Source organism: Ostrea edulis, chromosome 1 (assembly GCF_947568905.1).
Source record: "Ostrea edulis chromosome 1, xbOstEdul1.1, whole genome shotgun sequence".
Taxonomy (NCBI): Eukaryota; Metazoa; Mollusca; class Bivalvia; order Ostreida; family Ostreidae; genus Ostrea; species Ostrea edulis.
The window spans coordinates 29,852,270-29,877,745 of NC_079164.1; the positions used below are offsets into that span (position 1 = coordinate 29,852,270).

Sequence of the window (25,476 nt, forward strand, 5' to 3'; positions counted from 1 at the left end):
GCCATTATCTGAAACACTAATCACCCGTGAGTATCAACTTGGTTTAATCTGTTAAGCGTAATTAATGGGCTCTTCTAGGATACCAAATTGACCAGATGCAGATTCCATTATAGTACCGAAAATTGAATATTTTCACAAAACCAAAGATCTCACTCATATGAAATTTGAAATAATTAGCAATTTAAAAAAATCTATAAATAAATTTAGGATTAATAAGTGATTGAAATAGCAAATTTCATCATTCTTCTTTCCAATGAAACCATTTTTACGGAAATATCTTGATTTTATACAAAGTTATTTCAGTTTAAAAAGTACCACACGCGCCTCATATTTCACTGATGAAACAGGCAGAAATCACGATAGTCCCCAGGGGAAGTAAATCACCAGTTACGTCAGTTATCTTGCTCCGATCGCTGTGTGCATGGGGTATACTATTGATGAATGAAACGGGCACCTGCTGTGCAAATTTGACATTTTTTGAGGAAGATTTAGTTGTCTTCAAGGTATCACACCGGTAATTGTCCAATCAAAATGAACTTAGTCAATTGTAGTTCCATATATTTAAAGAAATATTTTTTTTCCTTGCGCGATTTTTCTCATTTCCTCTTCTTCTTTTCTCTTAATTTTTGTACCCCTGATTAGGAAATTTTGTGTAATTTGTAGAAATAATCAAGTGTATACAAAGGAACTATTTGCTGTTGGTAGCTGAGGCTACTTCCTGAGGTGCACTCCGGCTGTTTACACACATGTGAAAAACACGTGGATTTGAGGGTAGTCTTGTTTGCGGGTAATTTTTTTTCGAAAATGCCGCGTAGGGTGTTGTTTTTCTGGTGTCGGCAGACGAGATAGGTAACATAGAACGTGTCTGACTGCGTTATTCGGCATCAATTTTGTAAACTGATTTTTAATGATTTTTTCCCCTCTATAGTAATATATAGTGAAAATAATTACCGGTGTGATACCTTGAAGGAAGTCGTGAATTTCAGAATTTCCCGTTTTTCTCAGTCCTTTCCCTTTTCATCGGCTCAAAATCAGCACTGGATATCAAAACAAGAGGTTTGAAAAACAAAACGGTGTTTTAATAGGTCATTCAAGAAACATGACGCAATACACAATGCGAAATTTCAATTACATCTAAATACGTATCAACAACGTATTTTTTGTCTTATACAGCTAGAAAATCGTAAATATTTGTATAAACACCCATCTACATAGCATACACCGGCGGTTTTAACACTTAACACATCCAAAAGACGTATCAAAATTTCACATCGATTTTACAATACCGCATATTGCACAATAACTCCACCCCCCTCCTCCTGCCTTGCGCAACTGTTAGATGGACTTTCCTTGACATTCATAAGCATCATACATAACTCTATGACTTCTTGATTCAATGCCCTTATTGTAAATTAACCCAATTAAGAGATTTCGTATTTCTGCGTAGAGTTTAGAAATTTTATTTTATTTTTAATTTTATGTCATAAAGAGAAATTCAGATAATTCATGGTAAATGCCCGTCAAGGTCACTCATATGAACATCAAAATGTCTCCTTAACACAGAAGATATCAAATTATTCGTTTTAAGGGCCCAACACGCGAGGTAATATTTTTGGTACGATTTACGACAGTCCCCTCTGTAGCAGGATATCAAGGCTCTGACGGCGTAGGCCATAATTCTATTGCCGACTTCTAAAGCGTTGACCAAAAATTTGTGTCCTGTCCTGCATATCAAGTTTGTCACTAGATATTCTTACCGTTTTGAGCATTTTGAACACTTGCAATTCAACGTCACTATACCTAGCGCCCTTGATATTTGACCTACATCTTCTTTAGAACCAAAAGTTAGGAAATGTTTTAGCTTAAATTTTTTGTAATGAACAGTTACATGGATGATTCTGTATGATTAGTGTACACGTTTAAAAACGTCATATTATCCAGTCAGACTTTAGTCTTATTTATTTGTTTTAATCAGTATTTAGTCTTCTTAATGTGTTACCCCTGCTTTGAAGAAAGGCTAAATACGCACAACCCCTGCCAGATTAGGGGGCCATTATCTGAAACACTAATCACCCGTGAGTATCAACTTGGTTTAATCTGTTAAGCGTAATTAATGGGCTCTTCTAGGATACCAAATTGACCAGATGCAGATTCCATTATAGTACCGAAAATTGAATATTTTCACAAAACCAAAGATCTCACTCATATGAAATTTGAAATAATTAGCAATTTAAAAAAATCTATAAATAAATTTAGGATTAATAAGTGATTGAAATAGCAAATTTCATCATTCTTCTTTCCAATGAAACCATTTTTACGGAAATATCTTGATTTTATACAAAGTTATTTCAGTTTAAAAAGTACCACACGCGCCTCATATTTCACTGATGAAACAGGCAGAAATCACGATAGTCCCCAGGGGAAGTAAATCACCAGTTACGTCAGTTATCTTGCTCCGATCGCTGTGTGCATGGGGTATACTATTGATGAATGAAACGGGCACCTGCTGTGCAAATTTGACATTTTTTGAGGAAGATTTAGTTGTCTTCAAGGTATCACACCGGTAATTGTCCAATCAAAATGAACTTAGTCAATTGTAGTTCCATATATTTAAAGAAATATTTTTTTTCCTTGCGCGATTTTTCTCATTTCCTCTTCTTCTTTTCTCTTAATTTTTGTACCCCTGATTAGGAAATTTTGTGTAATTTGTAGAAATAATCAAGTGTATACAAAGGAACTATTTGCTGTTGGTAGCTGAGGCTACTTCCTGAGGTGCACTCCGGCTGTTTACACACATGTGAAAAACACGTGGATTTGAGGGTAGTCTTGTTTGCGGGTAATTTTTTTTCGAAAATGCCGCGTAGGGTGTTGTTTTTCTGGTGTCGGCAGACGAGATAGGTAACATAGAACGTGTCTGACTGCGTTATTCGGCATCAATTTTGTAAACTGATTTTTAATGATTTTTTCCCCTCTATAGTAATATATAGTGAAAATAATTACCGGTGTGATACCTTGAAGGAAGTCGTGAATTTCAGAATTTCCCGTTTTTCTCAGTCCTTTCCCTTTTCATCGGCTCAAAATCAGCACTGGATATCAAAACAAGAGGTTTGAAAAACAAAACGGTGTTTTAATAGGTCATTCAAGAAACATGACGCAATACACAATGCGAAATTTCAATTACATCTAAATACGTATCAACAACGTATTTTTTGTCTTATACAGCTAGAAAATCGTAAATATTTGTATAAACACCCATCTACATAGCATACACCGGCGGTTTTAACACTTAACACATCCAAAAGACGTATCAAAATTTCACATCGATTTTACAATACCGCATATTGCACAATAACTCCACCCCCCTCCTCCTGCCTTGCGCAACTGTTAGATGGACTTTCCTTGACATTCATAAGCATCATACATAACTCTATGACTTCTTGATTCAATGCCCTTATTGTAAATTAACCCAATTAAGAGATTTCGTATTTCTGCGTAGAGTTTAGAAATTTTATTTTATTTTTAATTTTATGTCATAAAGAGAAATTCAGATAATTCATGGTAAATGCCCGTCAAGGTCACTCATATGAACATCAAAATGTCTCCTTAACACAGAAGATATCAAATTATTCGTTTTAAGGGCCCAACACGCGAGGTAATATTTTTGGTACGATTTACGACAGTCCCCTCTGTAGCAGGATATCAAGGCTCTGACGGCGTAGGCCATAATTCTATTGCCGACTTCTAAAGCGTTGACCAAAAATTTGTGTCCTGTCCTGCATATCAAGTTTGTCACTAGATATTCTTACCGTTTTGAGCATTTTGAACACTTGCAATTCAACGTCACTATACCTAGCGCCCTTGATATTTGACCTACATCTTCTTTAGAACCAAAAGTTAGGAAATGTTTTAGCTTAAATTTTTTGTAATGAACAGTTACATGGATGATTCTGTATGATTAGTGTACACGTTTAAAAACGTCATATTATCCAGTCAGACTTTAGTCTTATTTATTTGTTTTAATCAGTATTTAGTCTTCTTAATGTGTTACCCCTGCTTTGAAGAAAGGCTAAATACGCACAACCCCTGCCAGATTAGGGGGCCATTATCTGAAACACTAATCACCCGTGAGTATCAACTTGGTTTAATCTGTTAAGCGTAATTAATGGGCTCTTCTAGGATACCAAATTGACCAGATGCAGATTCCATTATAGTACCGAAAATTGAATATTTTCACAAAACCAAAGATCTCACTCATATGAAATTTGAAATAATTAGCAATTTAAAAAAATCTATAAATAAATTTAGGATTAATAAGTGATTGAAATAGCAAATTTCATCATTCTTCTTTCCAATGAAACCATTTTTACGGAAATATCTTGATTTTATACAAAGTTATTTCAGTTTAAAAAGTACCACACGCGCCTCATATTTCACTGATGAAACAGGCAGAAATCACGATAGTCCCCAGGGGAAGTAAATCACCAGTTACGTCAGTTATCTTGCTCCGATCGCTGTGTGCATGGGGTATACTATTGATGAATGAAACGGGCACCTGCTGTGCAAATTTGACATTTTTTGAGGAAGATTTAGTTGTCTTCAAGGTATCACACCGGTAATTGTCCAATCAAAATGAACTTAGTCAATTGTAGTTCCATATATTTAAAGAAATATTTTTTTTCCTTGCGCGATTTTTCTCATTTCCTCTTCTTCTTTTCTCTTAATTTTTGTACCCCTGATTAGGAAATTTTGTGTAATTTGTAGAAATAATCAAGTGTATACAAAGGAACTATTTGCTGTTGGTAGCTGAGGCTACTTCCTGAGGTGCACTCCGGCTGTTTACACACATGTGAAAAACACGTGGATTTGAGGGTAGTCTTGTTTGCGGGTAATTTTTTTTCGAAAATGCCGCGTAGGGTGTTGTTTTTCTGGTGTCGGCAGACGAGATAGGTAACATAGAACGTGTCTGACTGCGTTATTCGGCATCAATTTTGTAAACTGATTTTTAATGATTTTTTCCCCTCTATAGTAATATATAGTGAAAATAATTACCGGTGTGATACCTTCAGGTGACCGGTGTAGCGGTGACCACGGTCGCTGGTGCTCAGGGTCGCTCTAAATATAGCGGTAGCCCTGCTGTTCGACGCTCGCATAATTCGACCCATAGGTAATTGTAAACATTTTATATGGTTGTAATCAGCAATTAGTGTGAAGTTTGGTGATGAAAAAAAACCAAAAGACAATAAAACAATTGGTATTATTGAATTATTTTGTTTTAAAAACCAGAAAATGCTTTGGTTTTTAATTCTACATCTGAAATTGTGATCGGCATATGAACTTCATTTATGCACATATTTTAATAAGAAGACGTGCATTTTAACTAATATATTAAATTATATAACTAGTGCAGCTCCTTTAGCAAAAATATCAACAGAAACTTACTAATAATTATTCATTTTACATGCAAGAATCATCGAGATCGGCATCCCACCAATGTCGTCCTGTACTCGAGCGATCGAGTCTCGACTGATTTATATCATTATGATTATGATAACAATACCTTGAAAGTAAGATAGTGGTTTAAAAAGAAAAAGTAAATAATATTGTTTTTATTGTCTATGATTTAATTGCTAGTATGAATAAATGCGAATCATGATCACACTGTACCAGTTTAATTCAAAACAAAGTTGTGACTCGAATTTCCTCTATTGTGTTTTTTAATATCGAAAAGCCATCAGCTATGTCAATGAAATATTTTTATGTAGGTGTTGAAATGCTTAGGTATTTAGTTTTAATTTTTTGCGCAATTACTTATGAATTATGAATTTAAAGCAGATTTTCGACATAGTTTGTGGTCAGAATAATCCAAGCCCCATGACTAATTTTCATTTGTAATTAAATGAGCACAAAGCACAACTAGCCAATCCAATAAACTTATCATGGTTATGTAACACTATCCTGACTAAGAAGATAGGTGCCTGTTTTTGACCGACTCAGGTTTACATTTCTAGGTAAACATCATATCTATAGATATATCTAGTGTTTTTCAATGATGATATCAGACATTCAGTATTTGAAAAGTGGATAATTTATGTTGAATTAATGTTAAGAATGGAGATGTGGAGTTCATATCCCATTAAAATAATTTACTTCACGTAGTTCAAAGCACGTGAAATTAGTTTAAATTCATTTCTTTGAAAACATGCCAGAAGAAAATTTATACTGTTCTTTATCTTCACCTTGCATACTAATGCAATAATCAATTATCTTTGGAATGAAAATATGAATTATTTACCCTGTGAAAAACGAATAGAGAACATCCTATATATTGGACATTCTCGAGCATACAGTAAAAATGTGCATAATCATTTGCATGAAATTTCTATATGGTAGAGCCTTGATATTTAGGGGTCAAAGGGCAAGTATTATGACATCATTTACTGATCCTTTTAATTCTTTCTGCATTGAATTTGTCAATTCTCCAAAACATCCCAATTTCCCTCATTGTGATACATTTTAATCTGTGATCCATTTCAATCAGTCTGTTGATTTTTTTGTTGGATTTGAATTATACATTTTTTTCGAAGTAATCTGTAGAGTAGCATAATTTCATGTGAATTTGCAGTTTTTGAGCTACGTCTGTTCTTTAATAACATCAGGTTGCACTCAAATACAGTGGCAAATCTATACCTTACTGTGGGGTTTGGGGGGAGGTTAGCCCATTTAAAAAGAATGATTTAAAATGGTGCATTTTAATGCATTTCTTCCCTTCATTTGTAGTCACCACATCTTTTATATGTTTGGGTGTGGTAAAACAGAAAAGAAATATGCTGGTGTGACGTGTTGTCAGTATATTTTTCTGAATTAAAGTTAAAGTAACAGAAAAGCAGTTTTCGAAATTTGTTTAAAACTTAGTACAGACTGGGTTTATGCCAAAACTAGATGACATAGACCTCATCGAATTGGCATAGACCGCAACATTGAAAAAAATAACACAAATTTAAAACATTTTTATTGACTTTTAAAGTACTTATAAAGCATATTTTCTTTCCATTTCCAAAAAGGTGTTCTCTTTTCCTCATAACGTTTATCAGACGTTGACTTGTGGGATAACTCAATTGCTTTAAACTAAGAAAATTAACATACACATTTTGTTATATCCCAATTACAATTGTTATAGACCAGTGCCATTTGACATGGACTCGGTCTATGGTTAATTTCAAACACTAAGAAACATCCTAAAGGTCAGTTATAAAACAGCATCACGCATATTTGTAATATATCAACAAGTAATTTTGAAACAGTTCACTTTCTAATGTTGACTGTCTGGTATCACCCTCATCTTACTGGAGTTTGATAGGCTATATATCAAAATAGCAAAACCGGCTGAAACCTCAAGTGAACTTTTATGATCACCTGTTGTCCGTTGTCTGTCTAAACTTTTTACATTTTCGACTTCTTCTCCAGAACCACTAAGCCAATTTCAACCAAACTTGGCCCAAAGCATCCTTGGGTAAAGGGCTTTCAAGTTTGTTCAAATGAAGGGCCATGAGCCTTTCAAAGGGGAGATAATCATAAAAATGCAAAAATAGGGTGGGTTTCATTTAAAAATCTTCGAGAACCACTGGGCCAAAAAAGCTAAAATTTACATTGAAGCTTCCTGGCATATTGCAGACTCAAATTTGTTCAAATCATGGCCCCCGGGTGTTGAATGGGACCACAGTAGGGGGTCAAAGTTTTACATACAAATATATAGAATAAATCTTTAAGAATCTTCTTCTCAAGAACCACTGAGCTAGAAAAGCAGAGATTTACATGAAAGCTTCCTGACATAGTTGCAGATTCAAGTTTGCTCAAATCATGGCCCCCAGGTGTTGAATGGGACACAATAGGGGATCAAAGTTTTACATACAAATACATAGGAAGAAACTGTAAAAATCTTTTTCTCAAGAACAGCAAAGTCATGATTATTCATAGTTATATGTAAGCATCTTCAAGTAGTGAAGCAGTTTGCTCAAATCTTAACCCTTCAGGGGTAAGTGAGGAACACAATTGGCAATGGGCAATTTAGTTTTAGATAGGAGGAATGAAGAAATTTGTTTACAAACAGTGATCAGTCTTATTAATATGGAATCATTCTCAGGTATTGTAGATTCAAGCTTTTTCAAATCATGACCTCTGATTTCCTTAATTAAATAATTGCCAAAACCATAACATTGTCAATCCCCAAAAAAGTAGACCAGGGGTCATAATGTGAAAGTGCGTTCTTTTTAAACTAGATACAGATATATATTTACAATACGAGGATGTCTGCTAATGTCACTTCTTTTAATAAGACTAAGAAAGAAGGTAATTTTGTGACATCATTGCCCAGCTCATACCACGTGGAGGTATCCTCATATGAGCCATAATTTTGAATAAAAATTTAAACCCAAATGAAAAATAAAGTCCTTAAATTTTCTTAGTAAGTTGGTGTCGTCAAACTGCTTCCACTGTTCACCAGTGCTGGTCCCTGCAATGAAGAGGTTGCATGTGGACTGCTCTCAGTGGTCTCCCCTGAAATATAAGGTTTTAGTTGTGCACCATGCCTTTTGATTTGCTTCCCATCGAAGGAAAGAAGGGTAAAAACACCAGATTTATTGATTTTAGTGATGGTGTATGGACCCAGCCATTTTTCCTCCTCCTTATGGCCCTTTTTTGTCTTCCGCTTCAGGTTCTGTAGAAGAACGTTATCCTTGACTTGGAAGGTGTGCCGAATGATATTATGACGCTTGTCATAGTCTGTCTTCTGCTTCTCCTGGGCACGGGAAATGTTGTCCTCGGCTTCCTGAAAATTTTTATTTCTGCATTCAATAGAGTGCTTAATTCGATTATCGGTAATTTCAGCAAAGCTTACCTCTGTTGAGGGTTCAATTTCGTTTTGAAGCCCCATCCTAGGTGTCCGTAGCTCCCGTAAATAGACTGGTGAGTAGCCGGTGGACGACTGAGTGGTCATATTGATGGCTGAAACGACATGGTCGATGTATTTTGGCCAGTCACCTTCATTATCATGCATAACTTTTCTCAGACTCTGCTTCAGCGTCTGGTTGGTCCTTTCATCAAGGCCGTTGGCTTGGGGGTGGTATGGTGTTGTGAAGATGTGTTGGATTCCATAGGTACTGGTGAGCTCCTGAACGATGTGATTTTTGAATTCTAAGCCATTGTCTGTCACCAGTATGCGTGGGGCACCATGTCGCAGAATGGTTTTGAGGAGGAAGGCAGCTATGGTGTTTGCAGTTTTATCTTGCACAGCTACAGCTTCCACCCATTTAGAGAAGTAATCTGTAATAGTAATTACATGTTTATAACCATCTTGTGACTCTTTGATGTTGCATACATCCATACCTATCTTATTCCACACATCTGTAGCCACTGGTATAACTTGCAGAGGAGGGGCTGTTGTCAGTTCTGACAAAATATGAAACGGTCATTTTGAAGAGCGACCCCAGACACCGACGCTCATAATTAATTCAAAATAATTATTTTCCCCATTTTTTCTCTCCCGAATTCTGAAACTACACTTAAATTATCTAGTTCAAATCAAACCGCCACCCATTTGCACCTTGTGCAACTTTTACAGACCATACCCTAGTCAGTTGTGACAAAATATGAAACGGTCATTTTGAAGAGCGACCCCAGACACCGACGCTCATAATTAATTCAAAATAATTATTTTCCCCATTTTTTCTCTCCCGAATTCTGAAACTACACTTAAATTATCTAGTTCAAATCAAACCGCCACCCATTTGCACCTTGTGCAACTTTTACAGACCATACCCTAGTCAGTTGTGACAAAATATGAAACGGTCATTTTGAAGAGCGACCCCAGACACCGACGCTCATAATTAATTCAAAATAATTATTTTCCCCATTTTTTCTCTCCCGAATTCTGAAACTACACTTAAATTATCTAGTTCAAATCAAACCACCACCCATTTGCACCTTGTGCAACTTTTACAGACCATACCCTAGTCAGTTGTGACAAAATATGAAACGGTCATTTTGAAGAGCGACCCCAGACACCGACGCTCATAATTCATTCAAAATAATTATTTTCCCCATTTTTTCTCTCCCGAATTCTGAAACTACACTTAAATTATCTAGTTCAAATCAAACCACCACCCATTTGCACCTTGTGCAACTTTTACAGACCATACCCTAGTCAGTTGTGACAAAATATGAAACGGTCATTTTGAAGAGCGACCCCAGACACCGACGCTCATAATTAATTCAAAATAATTATTTTCCCCATTTTTTCTCTCCCGAATTCTGAAACTACACTTAAATTATCTAGTTCAAATCAAACCACCACCCATTTGCACCTTGTGCAACTTTTACAGACCATACCCTAGTCAGTTCTGACAAAATATGAAACGGTCATTTTGAAGAGCGACCCCAGACACCGACGCTCATAATTAATTCAAAATAATTATTTTCCCCATTTTTTCTCTCCTGAATTCTGAAACTACACTTAAATTATCTAGTTCAAATCAAACCGCCACCCATTTGCACCTTGTGCAACTTTTACAGACCATACCCTAGTCAGTTGTGACAAAATATGAAGCTTGTTTTATTACAATATTTTAAAAAGAAGTTATAGTTTCATACAAATCTCTTGGTAGAAAGTTACATACTCTTTCTCTTAATGAAAATATGAAATAAAATTAATCATTGACCACACACATTTTTAGAAAATTAGATTTTCTTATTTATACAAAGGGCAGACAACTCTTCTAAAAAGTCTTAAGTGCAAAAATGTCAACTTCGAATCATTCACCAGTCATGTGAATTTCATCTGCTTCACTTTCATCATTATTTGACAATAAACATTTATGTTGATCTAAATCCTTCAAAATTCTTCATTATCCTTTCATTATACATGGCATACCTTAATTCAAAATATAAAGAAGTCTACATATCTATGCAGTTGCGGATTTAGAGGGGGTGGGGTGAGTCCCCTCCCCTAGGTCTTCTTATTTCTTTTAACCACAACCAAAGATATAAAGCATGTGGTGACTATAAATGAAAGGAAGAAGGAGCAAGAAATTCGGTCAATAATGCATTAAAATGTCCCATTTTAAATCTTTTTTTTTTCAACATTTTCCCGGGGGAGGAACAAAAATTTCTTTCGAACATGCATTGACATGCACCATATTAAATCATTCCTTTTGAAATTTGCATAGTCAAAAATGCATTAAAATGTCCCATTTAAACCAACCTTCCCCTTTGGGCAAGAGAACATATCCTTAACCCTTGTTAAAAATTTGAATTAAGCGCATATTACATTTGAATTGGAAAACCCCCAATGATACCAGTCTTTCAGCTCAGTTTTTTGCATGAAGGACACCCCCCCCCCCCTTCAGCATAATGCATTCATACATGCATAATTAAGCCATTTACTGAAGAAAGTATATAACCAATATTCCACACCAATTGCAATAGGATATATTTTTATTCTCTTCAATTACATTTCTACTTTGGCTATTTTTTAAAAAAAAGATATGCCAATTTTATACGTATATTTCGGACCATAAAGACTGAAAACAAATGATTTGTGGATTTTTATGTGTTTGATAGAAAGTTCGGTGAGGCTGTATGCTGGTAATTAGGGAGTATATGTTTCGACTCTTAAAAAGATTTCGTCTCTCTGAATGTATGTTATCTGAGGCATCTTTTCTTCTCGAGCTTTACTTTGTCAGAAGAGCTCTCCTTATCTGTGAGGCATATTTCCATAGGTTTCCCTGGGAAATATGAACACCATCAGCCGCAAAGTCCTGGGGATATTTCAGTCGAAGTAAAATAAATCTTTTTCCGAGCTTTGCTCGCAGAATTGTGTTAATCCTGTTCCTCTTCCTCCTGAAGATATCCCTTGTCAGACCAGGGCTCTTCTTGAAAGTACCACCCCTGTCTAGAATCTGTCCCACGAGAACAGTTCCAACTCCGCTGTCTTCTAGGACCTGCACCAGTTGTAGGACGTTTTCAGCCACCTTCCTAGGTTGTCCGTCAACGCTAATGTCGTTTCCACCGAGATGAATGAAAACTCGATCAGGGGAATACTGAAGCAGGTTTTGCAGGCAGGTTTGATTTGGCTCCTTTGCTGTCATGCCATCAACTCCAAAATATTTTATTCTCGGGTCTGCTTCGGTAGATCTTCCGAGACGCGAGACAAAAGACGATCCAAAGACAGCAGCTTTCATGATGATATTAAACAACTGGACGTCGATACCGTGGCTTTTGTACATACTCGTGAAGCCAGTCCTATCATATTATTGGCTGACTGCAAAGAATGAGATTCACTCAAAGTACTGCTCATTTTTACGTAGTTCCTTGTCATGAATTTGATATAAGAAAATTGTAATTTTATGATATATAAAAAATGATTCAAATAAATGTTCCTAATTAGAACAAGGATCATGGAAATATTTCAACTTTTAAAGTCATAATTAATATATACATTGTGCTGAAATTATGTACCTTTCAAACCATTTACAGCTTTACAAATTACAAAAAGACACGGCCAATATGACCATGGGTAAAAAGTTACAATAAGAAATTTTATGAAAGTAGGACAAAATGTCACAGGACAAAAAGTCACAATTTTATAAGAAAATAAGACCAAGTCACAATTAGAATTTTATGATAGTAGAACAAAATGTCATAGGACAAAAAGTCACAGTTTATAAGAAAATAAAAAACTATTGATTTTTTATATATATTTGAAAACATATCTGTTCTTTTTGTAAAGTTTAAGAAAATATATATGCAAACTTTATATTTTCTATGAGATTTTGATAATAATTATAAAATTGTTATTCCTTTTATCATATTTATTGTAAAATATCATTTTGATTTTTAAAAAGAGAGATTTCTTATTTCGATGAAATAAGCTTGATGATCATTTGGTTTAGTATACTACATATTACATGTAATGATGACAGAATTATGGTTGGCTTCCTTTCACTCCAGATCATTGTCAAAGCAAGAAGTAAGTGAACTATCATATAATAATTGATATATAAACAAGTTAATGATTTTTCCTTTCTTATTATCTGATAATGAACATTTAATAATGAACTGAAGGTGCTAAATGTGGCAAAACAAACATCAATAATGATGACATGTATTACCTTGTACCTCCTATCCACTGTAAGAAATGTCTGGTGTCTGAACAACAGCTTTAGTGAGCATTTGGGTACCACCTGTTATTATTATCTTAAAAGTATATATGGGGTCTCATTTGCTAAGTCATTTTTGTGACTTTTCTACATATTTTGTGACTTTCTGTCCAGTGACGTTTATCCTGTGACTTTTTGTCCGTATACCAAACATGAATCCTATTTTGACTAATTTCGTGAAACTGAAACGTGTCCTTTGTAAGCAATTATAGTTGGGGCATAAGTGAACAGATATACGTTGACCTTGAAAATAAATAAATAGATATTAGGTAAATAAAGACGAAAAAAGCCACCAGACGTTAGTTTTGTTGTCTTATGGTTTTTATTGGGAATAAGAAGGATGGCACGATCCCTTATGCCTGCTGGTTCCTATACACGATCCTGCTATATGTACATGTATATAGAGTCTAGTTGGTTAAATTTTAACACAAAAAGAATTATCTCGTAATAGGAAAGTCTTCCACTTTTGTACAAAAACACCCAAAGTAAACCTCCAAGTTGTATACAGTAGATGTGTGGTTGTTCGCATATCGGAGATAATTTGAATTCAGATAATCAGAAAATATATTTGAAATAAAAGAGGGTGAGAGAAGAAACATACTATACAAAATAGATAAATAAACAATAAAACAATGTTGAATATGTGCCTACGTATTGTTCGTAAATTGGGCGAGTGGTATTTGTACTTATGATTACGAAGGTTGGTCACGGTAGAATAACCTGGTGTTATTTTATTTACAGGTAATTGTTTACACCTGCACGTTAATCCAAGTTTAAGGCGTCTAGCTGTGCCTTGTTCACACCTGTTGTCATGTGATTAAAATATAAAAGATGACTTAGGAATTGTTATGGAGATAACACTATTGTAAATATGCTTTGAATAAACAGCCATTGTTTTCAAGTTGTTTATTCGTTATTAGATATCTTAGACATAATTCAGAAATCTTATGCATTAAAATATCAATTTTGGAGTTGGATAATACAAGTTAATTTGTATCTTTCAAGTTATGATGTGCATACGAAACAGAAAAACTGAGAAGGGGGTTTATTATTACTATGGATTTAAAACCAGTAGGACACCGCTTCGAGTTAAATACCACGCATGCGCAGAAGCCGGTGATCCGAGTCGTTCTTTTCCCTATATATTCTATTAAGAGCGACCCTGAGCACCAGCGACCGCCACCACGGTTACACCGGTGATCAGACTAGAAAATTACTAGGCCTACCCGGAGAACTGTAGCTCTCAGAAAAAATATTGTGACAGAACAGAGCTACAGATCCAGCTCTTATAAAAACCTTCGATTTACGGGGCACAAAAAGCTGCGCACGGTTGAGGCCCGATATCGCGTTATCGGTGTATTCTCGTGTTGCTTTCTCATAAATTCAATATAAAAATATCTTAACATATTTTCCTACTATACTTGTGTCCAAATATACCTTCCAATATTCATTAAAGCCACACACGACCCGAAAACTCGCAGCTTCAAATGATTTCGTTTGTTGACGTAGCCATGTTAGGTAGCCGGTCAATTCGAACTCTGTTGCTATTGGTATCTATTCATAAAATTGGTTGTAAGTTATGTATTCACTCGTCAATAATTATCAACGCGAATGATTAATAGAAATTAAAAGTTACAGTTTTTGTAAAGGTAAAATAAGCTCTTGATTAACGAAAATGCTACATAAGCCCATTATGGTCCTTAACACTTGTGTGGCAGAGATGGAGGCCGGCCCAGACTAATGAAAGCCGCATTGCCGTGAGTTTAGCCATTTGAATAATTGTCATTTAATGGAACTGGGATAATATATTAATTAAAATATTTAGCTAAAATATTTGTGCGGGTATAAGTTCACATCTAGACGCTATTGTGCTAGTATGGAAATGAGCCGGGACCGGCTACCTAACATGGCTAAGTCAACCCACGAAATCATCAAAAGCTGTGAGTTTTTGGATCGTTTAAATCTTTAATAAATATTTGAAGGTATGTTTGGACACAAGTATAGTAGGAAAATATGTTAGGATTTTTTTAATATCAAATTTATGAGACAACAACACAAGAATAAAACTTTTTCTCTTTCTTCCTTTGAAGTTTGTATCCATCTGGCCGTCATGTTTTCTAATGCCGACTACTCCGTATAAGGGAATTTGGGCGGACTTATACATATGGACCAATGAGAGTTTCTGTTGCATTTCGCAATTGTATTACAAACAGATTCAAATGTGTCGTCACACAACGCAATACTATATCGGCCAAAGCGTTCTAATTCAAAGGTGAATTGCGATAAGTGTTTATTTTCTCTTATATGGTATTGTTGGCTTTTTCCGCCGCCCATAATCTTGATTTAATTTCAATATTCTTATTCGTGTGCAAAAATATAGAGACTTTTCTTTACTGAATATAATATGCATATAAGATGTGACCATTGGACCGAGCGAAGCATGAAATGGTCATTGGCGTGTCCCATGTGGTAATCATAATTCGGTTAAAGAGGTACTCTACCTCGTCATAATGGCTGACTTTCTTTTAAAACATGGATGGAAATATAGATATCAGCAATATTTGTCTATTCATTTCCAAACCCCGTGGGGATCCGGGTTAGAATAGGTTTTCAGTACCCCGTTGTTTGTCGTAAGAGGCGACCTAATGGGGCGGTCCTTCGGATGAGACCGCAAAAACCGAGGTCCCGTGTCACAGCAGGTGTGGCACGATAAAGATCCCTTCCTGCTCAATGGCCATAAGCACCGAGCATAGGCCTAAATTTTGCAGCCCTTCACCGGCAGTGGTGAGGTCTCCATATAAGTGAAATATTCTCGAGAGGGACGTTAAACAAAATTCAATCAATATTTAATCCAAATTCATCACCTAGCTGAGTAACTCAGTAGGTTAGCACGTCGACTGTTCGAGTCCAGCAGGGTTTTAATTTTTTTTCCAGATTGCTTTCTACTAAAACTGCATTTTTTTTACTAGATAAAGTAAATTTGAAAGTTTTCAATTTCAAAATATTGTACATATCCTCCATTTTTCATCGATATCAAATTTCTCTGGTGTAGCACACCACCATAAGAACAATTAGAATTCACTTGAAAATATATATTTATTTGATTCTCCTTGCGCTAAACGCCCAGTAACACCTAGATATTAAAGGGGGGATACATGAAGATAACTACAGAATCAGCCTATTCATTTAACGCCAGTCGACGTAAACCGTGTCTTGTGACGTCATATTTAGCCTAGACTAGAGCTTACCAAACAATACCTGGTCAGTCATCTTTGTTTACAGATAGAGTGCAGGACAAAGTCAAAAGTGGTTAGGGACGCAAGTTTTCATTGGATAACCAAAATACAATCACCAACCGTACACTTTGGGAATCTGTACTTATTCTTGTCACGATTTTGAACAATTCAAATGTAATATTCATCTAGATCGTACATGAAGGACATTTCATATTTTCTATTTTGCTGAATTCCAACCAATCAGAATGCTAGGACTTATTCAATCACACAATAAAATGTATCATTTATTGAGATGTAAATCAGTATTTCTAAACTTTGTATCCTCTTCTCTCAGTGATTGTAGTAGGGCTTTCTCGGCCCTGTCTGGAACCCTTTGTGAAGCTATATGAGGGGTGCTATTACTTTCACACCCAGCCGACCACGTTCAACAAATCAGTAGAGATTTGTGAGGAGAAGGGGGCCATTCTGGCTCAGATTGACTCGGTGGGAGAGGAGCGAGCACTTACTCAATACATAGAGGGTAAGTTTAACATGTCTGCAGCCATTAAGTGTAAAAAATGTCAACTTTAATCTGACTAGTAGACGATTTTGTTACTTTTCACTATGTGAATAAAATATCAATAGAAATTGATTAACGCGAGCGGCAAGTTAATTGATAAATTCTGTTGTCAAAACATCACACTTAGATTATCAAAACGTAGTACACCACAAATATTAATGTATAGCTATATATAGAATGTGTTTTTCAACTTGTAGCTCAAGGCATGCCAGAGAAAAAGCAGGTAGGTGTATATTTGTATAGGTATAGGTACAGATTGGTGTATACCGATTTCGTTAAAAAATTTTATCTTTTGTATTTAAAAAAAAAGTATTTCCCTTAACATTTAGAAATCTATATATCTGAAGTTGGAATAGTATACATGTATATTTTTTCCCCAAAAGAAAACCATTCTATGTACAACCATTAAAGTTTGGCAGTTGGACTCGACTTACATATTGTTTAAGTTGATGAAACTATATCAGCTGAAAAGTACAGTTTCTTATAAAGTACGATATCAGCCAAGTATTACATCGGCATAACATACAAAAGTAATCATATAGATACATGTATATACAACCTTGTTTTGCCTCGGACTAGAATGAGGCCAAGTTATTGGATGAAACGCGTCATGTGAGACTGTCGTCTAAATTTCTTTAGACGGCGAGTAACAAAATTTAGACGGCAACATGGCGGCCTTTAGATCTTTTTAGTATTGACTCTAAGTTTTACCAATTGCTCTTTTGCCATAAATAACTTTACAATTAACCAAAAATAAGCGGTTATTGTTGTCCTACTTGAATATTGAAATAAAAAAAAAATGTTCTATTTGTTGCCATGAACATTGTGTTCATGCATTTTTGTTACTATGTTGAAATTATCTCAGTTCAGTTCTTGTTGACTGTTAATGAATTAATTCAGTGTATTTCATTCCTTTATTTAAAAATTTTGGTCCTCAACAAAACAAAACACTTATTAGGTTTGTTACTGACTGCCTACGGGGATATGTCGGGTTGTTCTAGTCCACAGAAGCCGAGCGGTTCGCCTCGCAAAGGTAGGCCTCGCCTCTATGAACTTGAACAACCCGAAATATTCCCGTAGACAGTCAGTAACAAACCTTTTAAGTAATATTGTTATAATGGATGTTTCCATTTTCACACGTAACTGAATCGTTCGTCCACGTGCTAATGACCTGAGGTAAAGGTATACTAACATGTAAGTAACTTTTTTATTCAAGAGAATTTTACTTGACACGAAAGTCGAGAATTTTATAGATTTAAATTGAATGTTCGCAAATATTATACCTCGCGGATTATTAGTACTGTGACATATCTGTAATTTGTTACTGTTCGCGGATTATTAGTACTGTGAGATATCTGTGATTTGTTACACCTCGTGGATTATTAGTACTGTGAGATATCTGTGTGGTTTGTTTCTGTTCGCGGATTATTACAGATGTAGTACTGTGAGATATCTGTGATTTGTTACTCCTCGCGGATTATTAGTACTGTGAGATAGCTGTGTGATTTGTTACTCCTCGCGGATTATTAGTACTGTGAGATATCTGTGTGATTTGTTACTCCTCGCGGCCCGGATTATTATTACTGTTACATATCTGTGTGGTTTGTTACACCTCGCGGATTATTAGTACTGTTACATATCTGTATGACTTGCAGTGTGCTTTGTATCTTCACAGAATCAACACAGCAAAAGGAAAAGAAAACGCACGGTACTGACTCCACAGGAGGTGGCGGACGAACTGAAATTTCATCACGAAACACGTCAGCAGATTTCTCTTATATGATATCCTCTTAAATATACGTCAAATACTGTATCCCATGTCAACTCTCAATGACCGTGTAGCCTGCGACAGCGTGGCGAGAATTCCATTGTCATTTAAAGCAAGTTTTTGACTTGCCTAGATGGTCGGGCGATCTAGCGCACTGGTCACATGCTGCTAGGAGGTTTGGCTCTGCAGGTCGTGAGTTCAACCCCAGATAGAGACAAAAGTAGTGTCATGTATTTCTCTGTGCTTTAGATATATATAATCATTAACATCGACAAATTGTCAGAAAAACACCACGCCATTTATCTTCCTTACTTGCAGACCTTGTGTCGTTTGTGCGACTTGGTAAAATAAGATATTGTGTTTCGATGATTTGGTTTCAACATGCAGGATATTTATAATACTTTCATGATGTTTTCTCATCTCGAGAACATGAAAACATTTAAACATCACATACATATCATAGTTTCCAACAGTTTTGTCACATGCAGTACACTGTTTTGTAACAATTTTCATAGAGTCAAGTCTGTTGTACTAAAACATTTATTGGAAACCTTTGACCAGGTTTTCTTTAACAATATACGGCAATGGATTTATCTTAATGACAATGCATTGTCATAAACATTGACAAACGTTTAACTGTCACCATACATTTCGTTCAAACCATATATTATGTTGTGATGTACTGAATATGTCACAAGTGATCACAAAAAATAAAGACGCCCATCTCTCCTTTTCTCATGCTCTTGATCGATTTTGCCTTGAAGCAAAATATTATAAACATCTGGGCTCGTATAATTATTTATGAAAATACTTGGATTATTTATTTCTATATTTAAAAATACTTGCTGTGAAATTATATGTTCGCGTTCGTTTTTACAAAGGAAAGAACGAAATGAAATATCAAACCTCAGTTTGTGAATCTTTACAGAGAAAAAGAAGGAAATGAAATATCAAAACAAAAATGCGTGAGTTTTTACAAAGAAAATGAATATCATGACAAATAAACACGAGGCTTTACAGAGAGACAAAATCGAAATGAAACAGAAAACAAAACGCATGTGCTTTTACAGATTAAAAAAATGAAAGGGAACATACCCCCCCCCCCCCCCCAACAAAAAACGCGTGTGATTTTACTGATAAAAAAATAATAAAATGAAACATCAACACAATACGTGTGAGCTTCTCTAGAGATTAAATATCAAAACAAAAGGCGTGAGTTGTTAAAGAGAAAGAGATCAAATCGAAATATCAAAATTAAACGCGTAAGCTTTAAAAGAGAAATAGAACGAAATGAAACATCAAAGCAAAACGTGTGAGCTTTTAGAGAATAATAACCAAATAAAACACAATGGTTTTACAGAACAAAAAACAACAACAACAACAACAACCAAAAAAAAAAAAAAAAAAAAAGCGCATAAGCTTTTACAGGAAAAAAACCCGAAATGAAATATTAGAAGAAAACGAGTGAGTTTTTCCAGAAAAAGAACGAATGAAAATCAAAACCAAACGAGTGAATCTCTACAGAGAAAAAAGAACAAAATGAAATATCAAAACAAGAACGCGTGAGTTTTTACAGATATATAGCATGAAATGAAATATCAAAATTAAATGCTTGAGTTTCAACACAGAAAAAGAACAAAATGAAATATCAAAACAAAAGGTATGAGTTTTTACAGAGAAAAATAACGAAACGAAATATCAAAACAAAACGCGTGAGTTAATTCATAGAAATGGGATATCAAACTTTAAGACTGTTTTACAGAGGAAAAGAAATGAATTGTCAAAATTAAACGCGCGAGTTTTTACAGAGGAACGAAATGAGATATTGAAATTAAACACACGAGTTTTTACATAGAAAACGAACGAAATGAATTATCAAAACAAAGGTGTGAGTTTTAACAGAGAAAAAGAATAAAATGAAATATCAAAATTAAACGCTTGAGCTTTTACAGAGAAAAAAAACACAAAACGAAATGAAATATGATAAATGCGTCAAAATGCGTGTTTACCTTTTGATTATTTACATGTAGAATTAAAAGAATGTTACAAGACGAGCTACCTTATTTACATAGACAAAAATATCAACTAGCTAGATCTGCTATTCTTACACAGTACATGTACTAAAACCAATTTTTACTCATTAGTGTGCCGCCTGGATACTTTCGGACTTGTACAGTCAAGCCTGATAAACATTCTACCAGATATAAAGGTAAGTACAACCTATTTCATCACTCTGAGACTGAGGGGACAAATGCTTTATTGATTTTATCTCAGTCAAACCATGATGTACAATACAGGTGCCCTGGGGTCAAAAAGATCGGGCAATCTTGACAACACCTCCTGGAATTTCCATTCGAAACTCGTCCATTCCGAATGCCGGTCTTGGTGCTTGGGCGGATATGTTTATACCTAGGAATACCATTCTCGGATATTATGAAGGGGTAATGGTTCCAATCGATGTGATTAAAGACGCCTCGTATGCGTGGATTGTAAGTTATCACTTTCTTTGATAGTCACTCACATAATTACTTAGGCCACGGTATCTCGTAAGTGTCTATTCATAATTTCTAATATGCACTCACTTTCTTACATGTACTTATTTATATATGTACTGTATGGCAAGTCCTTTTACTATTTATTCGTAAAATAAGATATCTCTTTAAATAAGAGATATATCTCTTTACATTAGAGAGATATCTCTATTGGTTGTGAAAGTTAGAGATATATTTTTACACTAGGGAGATATCTCTAACCAAGAGATATATCTTTAAACAAAAGAGATATCTCTTTAAGTTAGAGAGATATCTCTTTAAATTTTCAAGAGATATCTCTTTAACTTAAAGATATATCTCTTTTACCCCCCCCCCCCCCCCAGTGATCATAATGACTTCTCCCTGTTGCATCGCCATTAATATGATGTAACCTTATTTTTTAACCTATAAAAATACTTCTAGTGTAAAAATGGCGGAAAAGGTTGATGACGTGGTTAAGGTAACATTATCAAGTTACCGAGAGGTTAAATCCAGTCTAGCTCACATATTTTATCAATTCATTGTCATTGTTTTTTGTTACCTGTAGACACTTCATTTGCGGTAAACACAAATTCTTCCTCCGGGATTGCAGCCATCATGCTAAGATTTGCTTTGGCGGGCTTCCGGTTTAGGGAGAATTCCTTAAGTATTCAAACTAATAAAAATATTGGAAAGTGATATCTCTTTCTCTTTGAGTAACGATTAAACAGAATTCTCTTATACATTGAGAGGTATCTTTCTAGGAATTCTTAGAGAGATATCTCTTTAGACCCATCTCATGACCGTACGGTCAGTGAAAATGTAGGCGGAGCCTAATCTAAACAGATGTTATTTACCTGGAGTGGCCAGGGTCTACCAAGGTGTTAATTGCTATATCCCATGGCACTCAGAGAAATACACAGAGGCAGAACATGGTAGAAATCTACCTGTCCATGCTTTTTTTTTTTTTTTCATATATAGTTTTGATATACACAGGACCTGTCTCAGGGACCTCTGCAGAGTTTCTGTGGTCATAGTGTTTGAATAATGGTTGTATTCCTAAGGGTAGCTGACACACATTCTACACCCACCCCTCTTTCTCTCTGTCATTGACTCAATTTCTGTTATGAATATAGAGGTATCATAAATTGATAGCATAAATTATTTCAATAGGTTACAAGTTTTAGAAATAATTGTGCAAATTATTGTTTGATTTCTGATTGTGTAATTTATAATACATGTACAGGTATATAGAGGGGGGAAAATACAATTATATTGAAATTGAATTGTTCAGGGACCTTTTTGAAAACAATTGAATTACAAGAAAATAGCAGTTGTGGACAGGTCATTGCTATTAAAACTCAGGTAGACTGGGCTTCCTCAAGATCTAAAGAATGCCTGTAGATACTGGCTGTTATTATTATCAAAACACCTCTCTGGGGGTAGTCCCAGACCACAGCGTGTTAAATGTTTGATTGGCAGGTAGCTTACAATTTGGGGGTGTCAACTTAAAATTGGGTCTTTAAGTGAAAGAGATATCTCTCAGAGTAATAGAGATATATATTTAAGTGAAAGAGATATCTTTCTAATTGAAAGAGATATCTCTCTAATTGAAAGAGATATCTCTCTAATTGAAAGAGATATCTCTTAGAGTATGATAAATATCTCTAAAAGTAAAAGAGATATCTCTAAAAGTAAAAGAGATATCTCTCTAAGTGAAAGATATCTCTTAAAATTAAAATCAAAACAAGAGATATATCTTTAATCTAAAGAGATATCTTATTTTTTGAATAAATAGTAAAAGGGTTTGCCATAGTACTGTTTTAATTGCTTACCCATTCACGTAAAGTTACCCTTGTATTAATTTTTTGTTATACATGTCAGTGGTTAGTTTCTTGCACGTACACATACTTCCACAATTAAATCGCTTACTCGCATATTTCTACTCACCTGAATGGTTTCTACCACAGACGCTTGTTTCATAAACTTCGCAAGCTATACTACGTAATAACACAAGGTATCCTTCTTTTTGGGGACCGAAAAGTAGGTCATCGCTACAATACCTCTATATTCATATTTGTTTCCATGGACTCAGTGGTGGAGTGGTTAGAGCATCGCGCTCAAAATCACACAGCCTCTCACCTCTGCTCGGCACGGGTTCGAATCCCGCTCGCGTGGTCTCTTCCCATGTACATTGTGTCTGGGTTCTCCTTTCGACTAATAAAAACTGGACGCCACCAGATAACTGAAAAATTGATGAGTGTGGCGGAAAACAGCAAAACAATCAATCGATCTTTCCATTCTAGCGTCTAACAAACACATACTTTTTTTTTTTTTTTTTACCGGATAACCCCATCTTGTACCCTGTAAAGTCTCCTTTACCTCACCCCCCTGATATTGACCCTCTAATTAATTGCTTCATTGCCCATACTAAAAATACATCGTCTAAACGACTCAAAACGTCCGGTTTGGCGACCGCTATGTGTTACACGGGCTCTCATTGGATATTGTTATTCTCGGGAATTTTGAAAGTGCCAACCCTTTCCACGTTGTTTTTGTTATAAGAAATAATGACATGACCACATTTTGGTAAGTTTTATAGTAATTCAATTATTGATTATATTAAAAGGTGAAGATAACGAACAGTGATCATTCTCATAACTCCTATAAGCAATACAAAATAGAGTTGGGCAAACACGGACCCCTGGATACACCAGAGGTGGGATTGGGTGCCTAGGAGGAGTAAGCATCCCCAGTCGACCGGTCACATCCGCCGTGAGCCCTATATCTTGATCAGGTAAACAGAGTTATCCGTAGTCAAAATCAGTATGCTAAGAACGGTCTAACAATCGGTATGAAACTTGTCAGACAGCAAACTAGATCGTTATAACGACCATAGAATTTGCGAAATGCTGACTTTAAACGAGACTGTCGACAGGGGAAGCTTACTCCTCATAGACACCTGATCCCACCTCTGGTGTGTCCAGGGATCCGTGTTTGCCCAACTATCTAGTTTGTATTGCTTATAGGAGTTATGAGATTGATTACTGTTCGTTATCTTCATCTTTCTTGAAATCCCTGCACCTTCAACTTGTTTGTCAATAGCCTGCCTCGATTTAAAAACTGACCATACGCAGAATAAGCTCTTGCGTATCGAATCAGTTGAGATATATAAACACCATAATATGCAGGTGATAATAGATTATTGCTACACAAATATGGGAAGTTGACGATGGAGAAGCTGAAATCATTCCGATTGTCATTAAGTTGAGTTGTTAGTTTGCTGTTAATATCTACTTTCAATAAAATATCAAAGTATGCAGCAGAAATGGACGACTCTGTGGTGCCTTTTATTTGGAGTTTACAGGGATATATCGAATCGATATATGAATGAAAATTATTATTGTTTTAAAATAGATAAAACGTCGTCGATATATCTAAATGTCGAATTGAAGGCAACAACAAGAGATTTTTTCTTCTTTTTGAATAAAGTCTGCTTCATATGAATATAAATACAGGTCACCTAACAAAGGAACAAAATTCGTGCCAATGGGAATTCCAACAGACTGTTGGAAGACCTGATCACCAAAGACCACAAAGATATTGTCAATAAGGAGCTCCAGCATATTATTTATTTATATTTTTATTCATATTAAAATCAAATAGTATGTTACATGTAAGACAACAACAAAAAATTCCCGAGAATACCAATACCCAATGAGAGGGCGTGTAACACATCGCAGTCGCCAAACCGGAAGTTTCCAGTCGTTTAGACACTGGATTTTTAGTATGGGCGATGAAGCATTTAAGTAGAGGGTCGATGAAAAGTGAAGATAACAAGCAGTGATAAATCTCATAACTCCTATAAGCAATACAAAATAGAGATCTGGGCAAACACGGACCCCAGGATATACCAGAGGTGGGATCAGGTGCCTAGGCGGAGTAAGCATCCCCAGTCGACCGGTTATACCCTTCGTGAACCCTATATCTTGATCAGGTAAACGAAGTTATTTGTATTTAAAATCAATATCGGTGTTATGGTGGGGGTGAGGTAAGGAAACCTTGTGGAGGTACAAGATGCGGTTTTCCGGTAAACATTGTATATAGAGGTATTGTAGCGGTGACCTACGTTTTGGTCCCAACAAAGATGAAGACCTTGTGTTATTATATAGTATAGCTTGCGAAGTTTATG

The 25,476-nt window shown here is 35.5% G+C and overlaps 1 protein-coding gene and 1 long non-coding RNA gene across 2 annotated transcripts in view; both read left to right on the forward strand.

Annotated features, from left to right (window-relative positions):
• Positions 1 to 25,476, forward strand: part of LOC125665344 (uncharacterized) — a 62,859-nt gene that overhangs the window by 35,720 nt on the left and 1,663 nt on the right. The window contains exons 2-6 of the mRNA XM_048897992.2: positions 16,782 to 16,967; positions 17,204 to 17,229; positions 18,682 to 18,766; positions 20,919 to 20,983; positions 21,072 to 21,263. Of these exons, the coding sequence (XP_048753949.2) occupies positions 16,782 to 16,967; positions 17,204 to 17,229; positions 18,682 to 18,766; positions 20,919 to 20,983; positions 21,072 to 21,263 (554 nt within the window). The remainder of the gene's footprint in view (positions 1 to 16,781; positions 16,968 to 17,203; positions 17,230 to 18,681; positions 18,767 to 20,918; positions 20,984 to 21,071; positions 21,264 to 25,476) is intronic.
• Positions 5,098 to 14,112, forward strand: LOC130054591 (uncharacterized). Its single transcript, XR_008802914.1, has 2 exons — positions 5,098 to 5,590; positions 13,953 to 14,112. It is a non-coding gene; the product is annotated as an uncharacterized LOC130054591 (long non-coding RNA).